At 44.6% G+C, this 13558-nt stretch overlaps 1 protein-coding gene across 4 annotated transcripts in view; it reads left to right on the forward strand.

Moving 5' to 3' along the window:
• Arhgef3 (Rho guanine nucleotide exchange factor 3) overlaps nt 1-13558 on the forward strand; it is a 227377-nt gene that overhangs the window by 177934 nt on the left and 35885 nt on the right. For all 4 annotated transcript variants that reach the window (XM_055612423.1, XM_055612424.1, XM_055612425.1 and 1 more), the window contains one exon: nt 12072-12179. In XM_055612423.1, coding sequence (XP_055468398.1) covers nt 12072-12179 — 108 coding nt within the window. The remainder of the gene's footprint in view (nt 1-12071; nt 12180-13558) is intronic.

Consider the following 13558-nt stretch of genomic DNA (forward strand, 5'->3'; position numbering starts at 1 on the left):
TTTCATCTCTGTACTTGTATTTAGTTTTCCGGGAAGCTAAGATCATGAACGCTGACCTTTGGAAGATGGCAGGCAGATAGAGAGGGGACACAGTTGAGGCTGTGCAGGTCCTTGTTGAAGCAAAATGCACCATGTTTGTTTGAGAAAAGTTCTACTTTATACATCTCATGGATTAAATGCCCAGAATCCCTGTGGTTGTGTAATCCCAGACAGTACTAGCGTCTGGCAAGACTGCATACCATTTCCTGTGGCAGTGTGGACGGGGCCTGTCCTGTGGAGACCTAAGACCTCCTCCCCCCCCCTTCAGGTTAATATCTTAGGATTTCACCATTGTTTTTGTGTCCTCCGGTATAGCCTTGAATCCTGCCAAGCTGCTCTCAGTTTTCCTCTGTTCAGTGAGAGTTTTACCAAACAGATGATAAAGCCACAGGAAGGAGAAGGCAGGAGTGTGGAATGAAAATATGTGGCTAGAATATGGCAGTGATGTGGCCATGGAAAGTATGTTGGGAAGCTGAGGGGAGTGGAGGTGGGCTGGAGAGCAGGCTGGAGGAGAAAGCACCTGATCCTTGGGCTTCGGAATAGGCTAGTTTGCTCTGGTCTTACCTGGGGGTTCCCGCTGAAGTGGGCCCATGACATACATTCCACAAAGTCTCATGTGTTCCCCCAGAAAACTCTAGGAGGATCATTGCACTTCACAGCTAGCAAGCCAAACAAGAGGAGTTTACATTATGGCTGAAGGTTATAAAATAAGTGGTCTCTGGCCAGAAAGATGGGCTTGTATTTATCCATGGATACATTTGATATATTGATATATTCTTTTGTCAAGGTGACAGGAACTTTGTCACCTTCAGCAGAGGCTTCGGGGTCATTCCTAAGCTCTGAGGGAGCCTACAGAATGTCTTAAAAGTAGTCTTGAGATTTGTGCACACCAGCTTCCTCAACTCTGAAATAAGGTTAGACGCCCCAATGCGTGGTTTTCTCCTATAACCCACAGGGGTAGGGTGGGAGCCAGGGTATCCCTTCAGCAGAAATAAACAGAGACAGAACTTCATCCCACCCAGAGGTTCCAAGAAGTCAGTAGGAAGTAGCTGAGGAACTCCAAAGCCACAGAGGCCTTCCTTCCTATTGGCCCAGTGGCAGGGACCATGCTACCCTCGCCATCTCTTAGGTACCCCATTGGTTTCATCCAGTCGGGACTATCCAGTTGTACCCCATTTTCCAGACCCGGGAGTGGGAATAATAACACACTGGGCGCATCACGTATGCAACACTCTTGCCCAAAGTGCACTGCGTCTTTGTCTGCTGGATGACCTTCCTGTGATTCACAACCCAGGGAGACGGCCCTGCCGGCTGGCCTCCAGTTTTGTCAGAAGTCTCACTCCTGAAGTGACACACAGCTCTAAGTTCTGGCTCTGTCTGCCCCAACAGAGTAAAAAAGTGCTGCTTAAAGTTGGACAGGCAGCTGTGTAGCCAGAAGCCGCAGAGAGACCTAAATATTTGGCTTCCTCTTTCTCTGAAGGTCTGTAGAACCATGTCTGGGCATGACAAGATGAGCTTCAGGCGATAGGGGCTGGCGCTGGCTGAAAGGAACTTAGAGGGGTGTGGGTGTGTGCTTCTCCTGCCTAGGGTTAAGTAATAGTAACATCCTGTGTAAGAGAATTTGAATGTGGTTTTCAGCTAAACTCCAATATTTTAGGGCTATTTATTAGATGTGTTTAATCTTGGGCCAATTTAGCCAGTAGCAGACTAATAAAATAACAAATGTGGGCTTGCTGCCAGGACAAATGTTGACTTACCCTTCTAATGTTGACTAAAATGAATAACTTTGAAAGTAATTGAGGAGGGAGGCCTTAGCCAACACTCCAGTCTGAAACAGTGGTTCTGTTTTATTTTACTGGCACTCCTGAGAGATTATGTACATAACCTGGGCTGCTGCCTGCTCCAGCTCTCTGAGAGGTCCATATTTTACTGAGTTATTTTTCAAAGTTCTTCGCCTTTTTTTTTTTTTAATCCCTGCCCTCCTCAAGCCCATAAATAAGCCTTCATTCAGCAAAAACGAATGTCCTCGTGACAGGCAAGTAGGATACTACACTTTTCCAAAATGGGGTCCAAACTTCAGTGAAAAGGAGAATTAAGACAATAAGATAAGCTGGGCAAGGGCACATGCCTCTCTAGTGTGGTGTAGTGTTAGAGGCTGAGGGAAGACAGCCCTTGTTTGAGGCCAGATTGAGCTGCATGGTGAAACCCTTTTCAAAATAATAATTTTAATAATTTATTAAGATTCTTCCTTTGGAAACAAAACAACATTCCCTGGACATTATGCCTTTGGCATTTGTTGTGAAATGAATTGCTTCTCTAGAATACACTATAGAAGAATGAAGCTTCTCATTTTATTCTCTCCAGCCACTACTTTTCCTTCATTTTGCCGTTGAGTTTGTTCAAACAAATGGGCTATAATACCTTGCCAGCATTGTTTTAGACTTGAAGGAAGCTGAAAGACCACAGAAGTTGTTGTAGCAAATGAGTTCTTTTCTTTTCTTGTTGTTTTTATTTGTTTTGCACTGTGTGGTAAGCTGTTTGCGACTGGGGCACTGAGCATAGTTGCCTGGGTTCAGCCTGCTGTCTTGATGTCTCTCCCCTAACCAAGGCTCTCCTAAAAGTAGTCACCTCACAGACCAACGCTAGCTGAGAAACCAAAGCTACGGCTGGACTTTTGGAGCTCCCTGGTGCAGGAAGCACTGGATGCACTGAGAACAAATGTCCTTTCTTCAGCCTTACCTTGCTCACTGGGGGTTGTGCTGTGTTTTGGCGGGGTTTTTGTTTGTTTGTTTTTTGGTGCTGGGTGTTGAATCCAGGGCACATGCATGTTGAAGTCATGCTCTACCACTGAGATACACCTCCAACCCCAGTATGTCCAGTTTTATGGCTCGAGTCAGCGGTTCAGCTATGACTTCTCTGTCATCTACTCTTGAATGTTTCCATGAGCCAAGGTGGGCATACTCTGGGCACCTTGGCCCAGCTGTGTGGCAGGCTGACTGCAGTGAGGGCATGAGCCTGAACTAATGTGCTGTGTTCCTGGATATTATCTCTCCTGGCTCTCCTTGTTCTCCCATTAGCAAAAACAAAACAAACAAGTCCTAGCGTTTCGTTTTTTGTTCTCTTTTGAAAGAAGGAAATCGGGGTGTTTTCCTCCTAGCACCTGATTCAAAGGAAAGAATTGAGCCATTTCTTAAATGGGAAGTGCCGTCTCCCTGTGTGCCCAGTGCAAGGCAGGCAGCCAGACTCACAGCTGGCAAAAACAAACAAGGGCCTGGTCTCTGTGTGGTCATCAGCTGCTCCAAAGTTACAGGGGATCTCTCCTGGTGCTGTTCTGATGTTTTGTCACCAAAGCCCAGAATCCCTGTTGAAATCATGGATCAACATCTGTAAAGGAAAATTAGAGTTCTGATCTGAGTCTGAGGAGCGTTTGCTCATCTTGTGGGTTCAAAACCAGTAATTCTGAAACCTGTGTCACTTGTCTAATCAATGAAGCCAGGTTTCCTCTGGAATTTGGGTTTCATTATTTGCCTTTCATCTTCTGGTAACAGATGACACCAGTCTAATTAACTATGTGCCAAGGGAAAGAGAGAAGGGAAAAGAATAATAGTGGAAATTTTCGAATTAAGAACAATCATTTCATTACCGTCTTTTTGTACCCAACAAAGTGAGGTAGACTCAGCTGCCAGTTCTCAGGGACCTTCTTGTCTTTCCCTCTAGCCCTACTCCCCTGTTGCTTAAGCCATTCCTAGAGACCTCCTCTTTGCTGCCTGTGTGTCCTGTCATGCCTCCTGTCACCCTGCCCTGAACACTGACACCTTTGCCCGCCTCCTCCCTTCCAGCAGTTGGCACTGGCTCTTGGGACTCTGTCAGAGCCCTCCTTTGGCTTTCCTTTTGCAGCCGGGAGACACACCTCAAAAGGTGACACCTGCACATTTCAGTGATGCTCACTTTACACTTACAAGGTAAATAAACACTCTCTCCAATGAATGTGTTAATTATGAACCTGATGGTGGCACTTTCACAGAAGGGAGATCCACAGACACCAGCTGTGTTAGTTTCCTAGCTCCTGTGACAAAGGCAAGTGGCTTAAGGGCCCAATATTGTGTCTCCATTCTGGAAACAAAGTAGCTGATAACCAAGGTGTTTTAAGCCTCTGCAGGACTGCTTCCCTGCTTCTTTCTGGAATTTGCTGGTCATCCTTGGTTCTCTGGCATGTGGATGTGTAACTCTAATCTGAACCTCTCTAGTGTTCTATGTCTATATCTGTGTGTTTCTGCCAAAATCTTCCCTTCATATAAGGACATCTGTGATTGGATCCTAACTAGTATGACCTCATCTTAACTTGACTTATTTGTATAGATCCTAGTTCCCAATAAGGTTGCATTCCCAGACACCAGGTTTAGAGCTTGTATGTACAGTTAGCTGGGTTTAAAACTTGTCTGTGTATTTTTGGGGGGCTTCATTGACCTATAACAACACCATAACCACATGTCCAAGCTGACATCACTAGCTGTCAGACCTAATAACATCACGTCCCCTTTGACATAATGTGCTAAAGAAGGTATACCCTTCTGATGCACTCTCAACCAGAATACAAAGAGCAAACTTCCTAAGCCTCATCAGGAGGGAACATTACACCGGCTACACTGAGAGACACCCTGTAAAGTAACTGATGAGTGCTCCTGTGACATCAGCTAGAGATAACGAGCAACGTGTGGCAAACGGCCACTGACGGGAGGAAACTATGAAGAATGAGGCATTGAATAATGTGGGATTTCAAATCAGATGCTGGGAGAGAAAGGGGGCATTAGTGGGAATGTGGTGGAATCCCAGTGACTCCCCTAACATGGTGTTGTGCTAGCACATGGTGTTGTGCTAACTTCTTAGTTTTGATAAATGTACTCTGGTTGTGCAAGACATGAACGTTAGAGGAAGTGTGGTCAAAGGTATAGGAAACGCCCTGTACTATTTTTGCAGCTTGTCTGTGAATCTAAAATTACATCAGTATCAAGTTTTTTTGAAAAAGAATATACATGTATTGGGGGGGGGGTAAGTTCACCTTTTCTTGAAGGCAAAGATGGAGAGTGCTGATAAAAGACATCCTGGCTTGCAGGTCCTGTTCCAGCTGCTGCTCATGGAGCGCGTGCTTGTCCCGAAGCCTGTGCTGTGTGGGTCTGTGAGCTAGAATGGCAGAGCTGAGGAGGCTTAGCCAGTGGATGACCACATTCGCCTCTGCCGTCTGGGGCGTGTGACCTCGTGCTGGAGGTTATGGTCTTGCAGACCTCTGTGAGCTCATCTGAAACATGAGGATGATGACACGAGGTGCCTTCTGAAGATGCCATGAGCATATTATGTGAATATAAGTCTGGGGGCTGCCACAGATTACAGCTGTTTCCTGCAGAGTTCCCTGTAAGCCATTGTGCAGCTAGTCCCCCATTTTCCCCTTGAAGAAATTGTGAATAACATGCATAATATCACACAGGAAATATGAGAGCCAGACTAAGAGAGATGACTGATTGACCTACAAAATGACCTACAGCTCATTCATAGCCACTTTGTCCAAAAAAAAAGCGTTAATACGAGAGGGGAGACAATTAGCAGTTCCTGGAAGGACAAGCTCTGAAGCAGACTGTCACTCTCCACTAAAGCTTATGGCTTGGCAGGAGGCAGAGGCACTAGAGTGTTGAGTAGTGTCGAAGGAGAACCACTGACAGGCAGGGAAGGCCTTGGCAATCACAGGTCTGACCTAGCTGTCTGAGAGGGTGAGAGTCTAGCATAAACTGTAAATCAAATCAGTGTGAATGATTTGGGGCTCTAAGAAGAGGGTGATAGAGTCTAGGCAAATTGGCGAGAGCTGGGAGGCCTTAGCTTCCTCCTTCCTAGAAGAGTGTAAATGGAAAGAAAAGCCCTAGTTGGGAGGGAGCCATTGGGGAAAGCAGAGCATGCTTTCCCATTAAAGCAAATACGGTAAGGTCGGAGGCCTCTTGTCTGGATAAAATCTGATCCTAAAAGGACTCTTTTTCTGTGTGCTTTTAAAGTACATCAGTGGGCCTCCACCAGATCATTTTATGAAGTTTAGTGATTAGGAGACTGTGTGTGAATGCATTAGTAAAAGCCAAAACAACAACAAACAAACAAATCCAGTGATATAAAGGGTTCTGGACCTGGTGCTGGGCTGGTGCCTCCCTGACCTTGACTTCAGGGTCATAATGTAGCTCTCCTAGCTTCCACTTTCCCGCTCGTCCACATTTCCTGCCGTATTTCTTCTGTTCTGATGATGGCTACTTCTGGTCTCCCACACAGGGGCCCTATTGATGAGCTCAGGGACTCACTCATCTTTTCCCTTTCTGCATTTGATGATACATTTTTTAGAACAATTTTCTGTCCATTATAAATACTTAAAAAAGAGAGAGAGAGATAATTTTGTTTTGTGCCACCCGAAAGATTGCAACCAAGGGTGTTCTTTTGACAGTTATCGACCTGTCTTCTTTATATCACCTCACCTCAGCCTCATTTTATTCTGAAGTAGATCCCAAGAATTGTGTCATTTAACATGGCCAATTTATTCATGATGATCAGAGGAAGCTGATACTATGTTTGGACTTATTTATTTAGGAAGTAAAGTATAGTAGAATAGGGATCACTCAGGCAGAAATGAAGTCAGCTATGTCTGCTTCTCATCAGGGGAGGACCCTTCACATCCATCTTGTGCCATGGCCAGGAGGGCCCGTGGCAAAGTACCATACCTGAGGATGTCATCTTGAGGTTTGTCGCATACAGAAGCTGAGCCGAGTTTGAGGACCACTGAGTAGCATTGTGACTGACTAGTCAGCAGCCAGTTCTGGCACACTTCCTGTGAGGCTCAAGTTAAAAATAATGTGTTTTTAATAGTTGAAAGATAATGTTTTTGACATGAAACTTCTGTGACATTTGAATCTTTGTGTTCATTTGAAGAAAGGATTTAAAAGTCCATGCCCACATTGCTTAGTTTATGTATTATTTATGTCTGACAGAAGAGATGGGTGTGTAAGACAGAGGCTGGGTGCTCCACAGAGTCTAAACTCCTTACTTTCTGCTTCCTTACAAAAAAAGTTAGCCAGCCCCAGGTAGAACATGGCTCTGAGGTCAGCCTGCCTCAAATTATGGTGCCTCCTTCCTTTTTTTTTTTTTTTTTTCTTTTTTTTTTCTTTATCTAACTGAATGATTTTAAGCAAGCCAATCTCTGGAGACCCCAGTTTCTTCACCTTTCAAATGGGCATAATAAGTAATTAACGTAAAAGCATTTTGAGATGATGAAACTAGTAAATTTTATTTGTTGAGGTTTGAGATAAGAACCTGTAGCCAAGCCAGGTGTGGTAGTGTACTCCTAGGCTGTCCTTGAACTCACAGAGACCCAATTACATATGCCTCCCAAACACTGGGATTAAAGGAGTACAAAGCTACATAATGAGACCTATTCTTGGAAAACAACAACAACAAAAAAGAACCTGTAGCCAGTATTAGCATGTTATCATCTATTTGTGCAAATCAGTCACCAAGAGGTTATAAATTGATGTTTAACATGAGGGAGATGAAAGCCACTGTAGAGAGTTTGGAGGTGGCCTAGAGGTGACTCTAATACCATGGAGCCTTGCAAAGGTTCCCCTGTCATGTCCAAATATTTGAAAGTTGCTTTTTGTTTGTTTGTTTGTTGATATGACCTAATCAGCTCATGGACAAAGGCATCCATTGGCACAAACAGATCTCACCTTTGCTCTGAACTAAGTCCCTGTGCCGAGCGAGGCTGCATTTCCAGCCACCCCTGGGGAGCGGTGGTGGCTCAGAAAAGGTGGACTCTCAAGGCAGCTGCAGACACGCTGTATCCTGTCTTGATATGGCACCCAGCCCCACTCTGCAAAGTGAAGTGCAGAGAAAGGGAAGCGTTCCCTGTAGGTCTGTCTTGGTGAAACTGTTTCGAGGACAGGAAAAAGAGAAACTGAGCTACATTGTGTTGATGTGGTAGGCAGTTTCTTCATGATGCAGTCTGCTTTGCTCTTACCTCTTGGGAGGAAGAATGAAGAGACTGAAAAGTCACTGTGCCTCCCTAGAGAAAGAATTTAAAAATCTATTAAGAAAACCTTATGTTAAGAATGCAGTCAGAGTGCTGTGTCCTCCTTTGTTTGCAGCTAGCTCATTAGATACATTAAATTGCTAACTAAATTCTCTTATAGAAAAATCTGGCCTCATTGGTCACCTTCATTCTCTTTCCTCCCCTCCCCTCTCCTTTTTTACTTCATCCTTTTTTGTCTTCTCTTTCCTCTAAATAGAAAAAAAAAGCATAAAAGTCAATGCTATTTCATGATACACATTCATAGCAAACTTGATATAAACAGAATTTTTTTCTACTTGATAAAGAATCTCTCATGTTTTCATCAAATACAATAAATATAAAATGAATATTTAAAAATAACCACTTTGGCAGGTAGGGGAGCTGGCTCAACAGCTAAGGGACTTGCTGCTATTGCAGAGGACAAGTTTGCTTCCCAGTATCCCCACAGAAGCTTACAACCATGTGTAACTCCAGTTCCAAGGGACCTGACACTGTCTCCTGGCCTGCAGTAGTGCCGGGCATGCACATGAACACATATGTATAATGTAGGCAAATATTCATCACAGAAGAAGTTTTTACATGAAGAAACATTTCTTTAAAGTATTTCTTTTGAAATTGTATTTATTTGTAAACATTTTGGGAGCTGAGCATGGTGACACGCACTTGCTATCGCTCCACTTGAGAATTAATGGCAAGAAGAGCAGAAATTGAAGATCAGCCTCCATCCACCACATAGTTCTAGTCCGGCCTGGACCATACAGAGCAGCAATAGCAACACCAGCGAAGTCGTGTTACAGTCAGCGATTAGACTAGTGTACCCAATACCTTTTTTTTTTTTCCCTCCCTGAGACAGGGCTTCTCTGTGTAGCCCTGGCTGTCCTGGCCTCACTTTGTAGACCAGGCTGGCCTCGAACTCACAGAGATCTATGGGCCTCTGCCTCTTTAAGTGCTGGGATTACAGGCCTGTGCCACTGTGGTGAGTTTGTACCCAGTATCTTAACTGTATAATAAACACTATACAAGCAGTCTTAATTAGTAAAACAAAACAATAAAGCCTAGAGAAGATTAAGCAGAACTATGGTTATTCAAACCTACTGCCCCCCCCCTTCCCTTTAAACATTTTTAGTGATGGGCCTTCCTACTTGCCCTTGAGATCCTGTGATGGTGGTCATGGCAGTCATGGCAGTGGCAGAGTGTGCCCTGAAGCAATACATCTGTGCCTGGTTGCAGCTTGCCTATCCTGGTCTGGCAATGTGCTTTGCTGGACCAGGCAGACCATCTGCAGGTTATGTCTGTCTTCTTCCGGCACGCCTGAAGACATCCTTGGTATTGCATTTGCTAGTTCTCAGTAATGCTATTTACTTAGAATCTGGAAAGATTTTCTCGGAGGGCTCTTTAGACAGTAGTAAGATGGGGCTGGAGACAGACTGAGTAAATGGAAAAGAAAAATCAAATTAGACCAAGAATTGCTTTTAATCTCTTATTGATAACACCATAATTTATACCTCACTCATGGGTCAAACATAAAGCCTCCCACTTAGATTCTGTAGCCTGTAAGTATTCTTGAGCTTACAGTTGCCTGTGTTGACAGATCATGGCAGGGGGGCTTCTGGTTCATTCCTCTTTGTATAGGAGTCACCGGAGAGCAGCCTAATGCTGACTCTCTTGAGGGCCATGCCTCAGGGAAACAGTTCTAATTAGGACCCCAGGTAGCAGCAATGTGCATTTCACAGTTGCACTGAATATGTACCCTGTGGCTGTATTACAGTGTAGATCAGGTACATCCGAGTGGGCCGTCTAAATGGAGCAGCAAAGTCAGGGCAGCATGAGAGCAGATGACACACAGGGTGGAGAACGGCTAGGTCATCCTGCAGCCTGCCCATGCACAGCATTCCCTGCCGCACTTTAAAGCCACAGCCCAGCTGCAGCTCATCCTTCAGCCTCCCCAGTCTGGTGCAGCTTTAACTGTGGAGATGAGACGCAGACTCCCTGGGCTCTGAGGTACATGCAGGGTTACCCGAGACCAAGTCCTTTTCCCCTGTGACTTTGCTGATGTGCTGCAATGCGGTTTTTGCCGCCAAAGGGAGCGAGATCACAACCCTGGCATTTCTAGACTAAAGCAGAAGCCATTTAAAGAAATCTGGGGGTTGTTTAAGAGGCTGTATGTGCACACGCGTGTTCTCAGTATGCTGGGCATGCAGACTGATGTAAAAGGGGAGGGAGGGCAAATCATACTCTGGGCACAGATGCTCAGGAGCCCAGGCGCAGGGCAGGAGCATCCTCAAGGACATCACTGCCTGGAGGCAGACAGCTTTCAGACTTTTCTCTTCAGTACTTCATCTTTCCTAGTGCAGCTTCTCCTGTTAGGAGATTCGTCTGTTGCATTTTAAAACCCAGCCTTCCTAGTTCTTTGCTGTCTTCTCAGCAGAGGATGTTGAGAAGCCTGAGACATCCCTAGCAGCCGGATCCGTTCTGTCTTAGAAAACCAACTGCTTTGCAAACCCACAGCTTACTCTTTGACACCATGGAACTGTTTTGAACTTCTTTAAGTTTGATTTTTTTTTTTTCTACTTAAAATGTCAGCAAAGTATGTACAGTCTTGTTAAGAGAGGGCTTCTGATTTCCGAGGCTAGCAAGGGCATCAGAGGACATGAAAACTTCCCGGCTGAATTCCAGATTCATGAAGCATTTCTCCAAACGTCTGCTCCGTTTAGAATGCCCTGCAGGAATCCCTTGAAAAACTGGAAAATCTGGCTCAAACTTTGAGAGCAATGGCTGAAAAAGAAAGATGAACATCTTGGAGTAGGGCTTGGGGGAGCTTCCTAGGAAATGATTGAAGTCTGCTGCAACTGGCTGATCTGGCATTTTCCATCACATTTTGGTGTCTTCATGTGCCGTCCATCATCTACTACAGATCAGATGGAGTTTAGGAAAACAAGGGTAACCTACAGTCCTCATTGTCTTATAAAATGTTTGCTGTGTCCTTTCTCTCTTTCCCTACAGCCTGTTTTTTATTTGTGTCATTCTCGTTAACATTCATTGGAATAAGGAGTCTCCCTCCCCCTGTTAGCCAGCTCTGGAGTAACTTACGGATTTGCACGTGATGTTTTCTGTGGAGGTGACTTTGAAAATGTGTGGCTATAAATAGTATGGAAACCAATACCAATGATACCAATTTCCCCCTGTGCATTTCCTTTTGCCATTAGATAGTTTATGATATGTGCCTCTCTATTATTGTAGGTACAAAGATGCTTTCTTATAATCCAATAAATAGAACTTATTAAAAAAATATTTGGGGCTGGTCAGATGTTTCAGCGGCTTTGGAAGCAAGACTGACAAACCTGAGTTTGATCACTGGGACCCACATGGTGAAAGGAGATAAATCACTTCAGAAGTTGTCCTCCGAGCCCCTCCTCCTACACACACACAGACAAATAAATGTTTAAAAAATAGGTTTTTACTTCAATGAACTAAAAGCAATATTTGTACTTTAGGAAAAATGAATAGATAAAGCATACACAAAAATGGTTCTGGCAAGGTGGTGGGAAGGAGTTTTAAAAAAACGAAACCAGAAGCAACAAAACACATGCCATCACCTGGCAAGGTCATTGGCTGGGAACTCTCTACAGCAATGGAAAGGGGTCCACGGAGTGGAAGCTTTGAATGAAAAGCTGACTGACGGGGTGGAGGGGAGAGGTGGGGTGGGGAGAAGGGTGGATCCCTACCTTTCTGCCACCCTACTGCCTCTGTCTACATCCTCCATCATTCCTCTTTCCAGGCTCCTCAGCCAGATCACCCATGCCGATTCTGGGGCCATTGTTCACGTTCTACAGATGACCCTGCTGCCTGCAGTTCTCAGAGCAGGATGGATGTGATGTTGTGGCAGATATTTCAAGATTGGCCTTCACATTGTCCTTTTTTTCTTTTCTTTCGAATTGTACAGGAGCCTAGTAATAAAAGGGTCAAACCCCTTTCCAGAGTCACCTCACTAGCAAACCTCATCCCACCTGTGAAGACCACGCCGTTAAAGCGCTTCAGCCAAACCTTGCAGGTAAGGTGATGTGGGCTTGTGGTTGCAGAAAGCTGTGCTGTGATTGTTCATGCCACCTAGAATTTCTGTTGGTTTCAGGTGGAGCTGAATCACCACGTGCTCCTGTAGAGGAGTGCAGGTGAGGGAAGTGCAAGGAAGAAAAATGTATGCAAGTTGTAACTCCATCTTAGGCAGAGTAAGGGCCACTTCTGTTAGGTTTTTCCTCAAAGTTTATTTCTAAGTCATGAATTCTACCCATAGTGCACTCTTACTGGTTTTACCCAGCAATATCTCTGGACTCCTGAGATATAAGCATGTAATATGAACTGGATAGTAGTAGAAATTAATGGCTTCAGCCAGAGTCAGTAAGCTATGGAGGTGGGAGGAGGGCAAAACCTGCCACCTCAGGCTGCAGAGATGGCTCAGAGGTCAAGAGCTCTGGCTGCTCTTCCAGAGGTCCTGAGTTCAATTCCCAGCAACCACATGGTGGCTCACAACCATCTATAATGAGATCTGGTGCCTTCTTCTGACTGTCAGGCAGGGCACTATATACTAATAAATAAACAAATCTTAAAAACAAAAACAACAAACAAAAAACCTGCCACCTCTTTGCTCATGGCTCATGAACTAAGGATGGTATCAACTTTAAGTGTTTGGGGAGGAAATGAAAAGAAATGGTCTTTCTTTCTTCCTTCCTTCCTTCTTTCCTTCCTTCCTTCCTTCCTTCCTTCCTTCCTTCCTTCCTTCCTTCCTTCCTTCCTTTCTTCCTTTCTTCCTTTCTTTTCTCTGTATAGCCTTGGCTGTCCTGGAACTCACTTTGTAGAGCAGGCTGGCCTTGAACTCAGAGATTCACCTGCCTCTGCCTCTGCCTCCGGAGTGCCAGGATTAAAGGCATGTGCCACCACAGCCTAGCAGAAATGGTATTTTTTATATGTGAAATTCTAATTTCCCTGTTCATAAAGGAGCTTGGTTGGAACACAGCCATGCTTCTCTCTTTAGAAAAAGGTTTGTTGACCTCTGGGTAGAATGAAGGCCCTGAAGTGTCTTGGCTCTGACTTTAGCCCTCCGTTTGAAGACCGCCACCCTAGGGCAGGTGACCTAACATTCCTAAGTCCTGTGTTTATTCCTTAGGGAGACGTTTATTACAGAGTTACCTTTTGTGCCTTGCAAAGGACCACAGCTCCTTTGCAGAGTAATTGTAGAGATCTGTGAAACAACCGAGTCAGAGGGCATTTAGTTGTTACTAGCTGTGTAGCGATTATTGTCTATAGAAGTAATTTTTAGATAAAGAAGTATGTGTACTTGGTTTTGAACTTTATTATATTTTTATTTTGTGGGAGTAGGAGGGGCATGTGGTGTCATGATGCTTATGTGAAGGTCAGAGGACAACTTACAAGGAG

Source organism: Psammomys obesus, unplaced genomic scaffold (genome assembly GCF_907164565.1).
Source record: "Psammomys obesus unplaced genomic scaffold, mPsaObe1.curated_primary_1811, whole genome shotgun sequence".
In the NCBI taxonomy this organism is placed as follows: domain Eukaryota; kingdom Metazoa; phylum Chordata; class Mammalia; order Rodentia; family Muridae; genus Psammomys; species Psammomys obesus.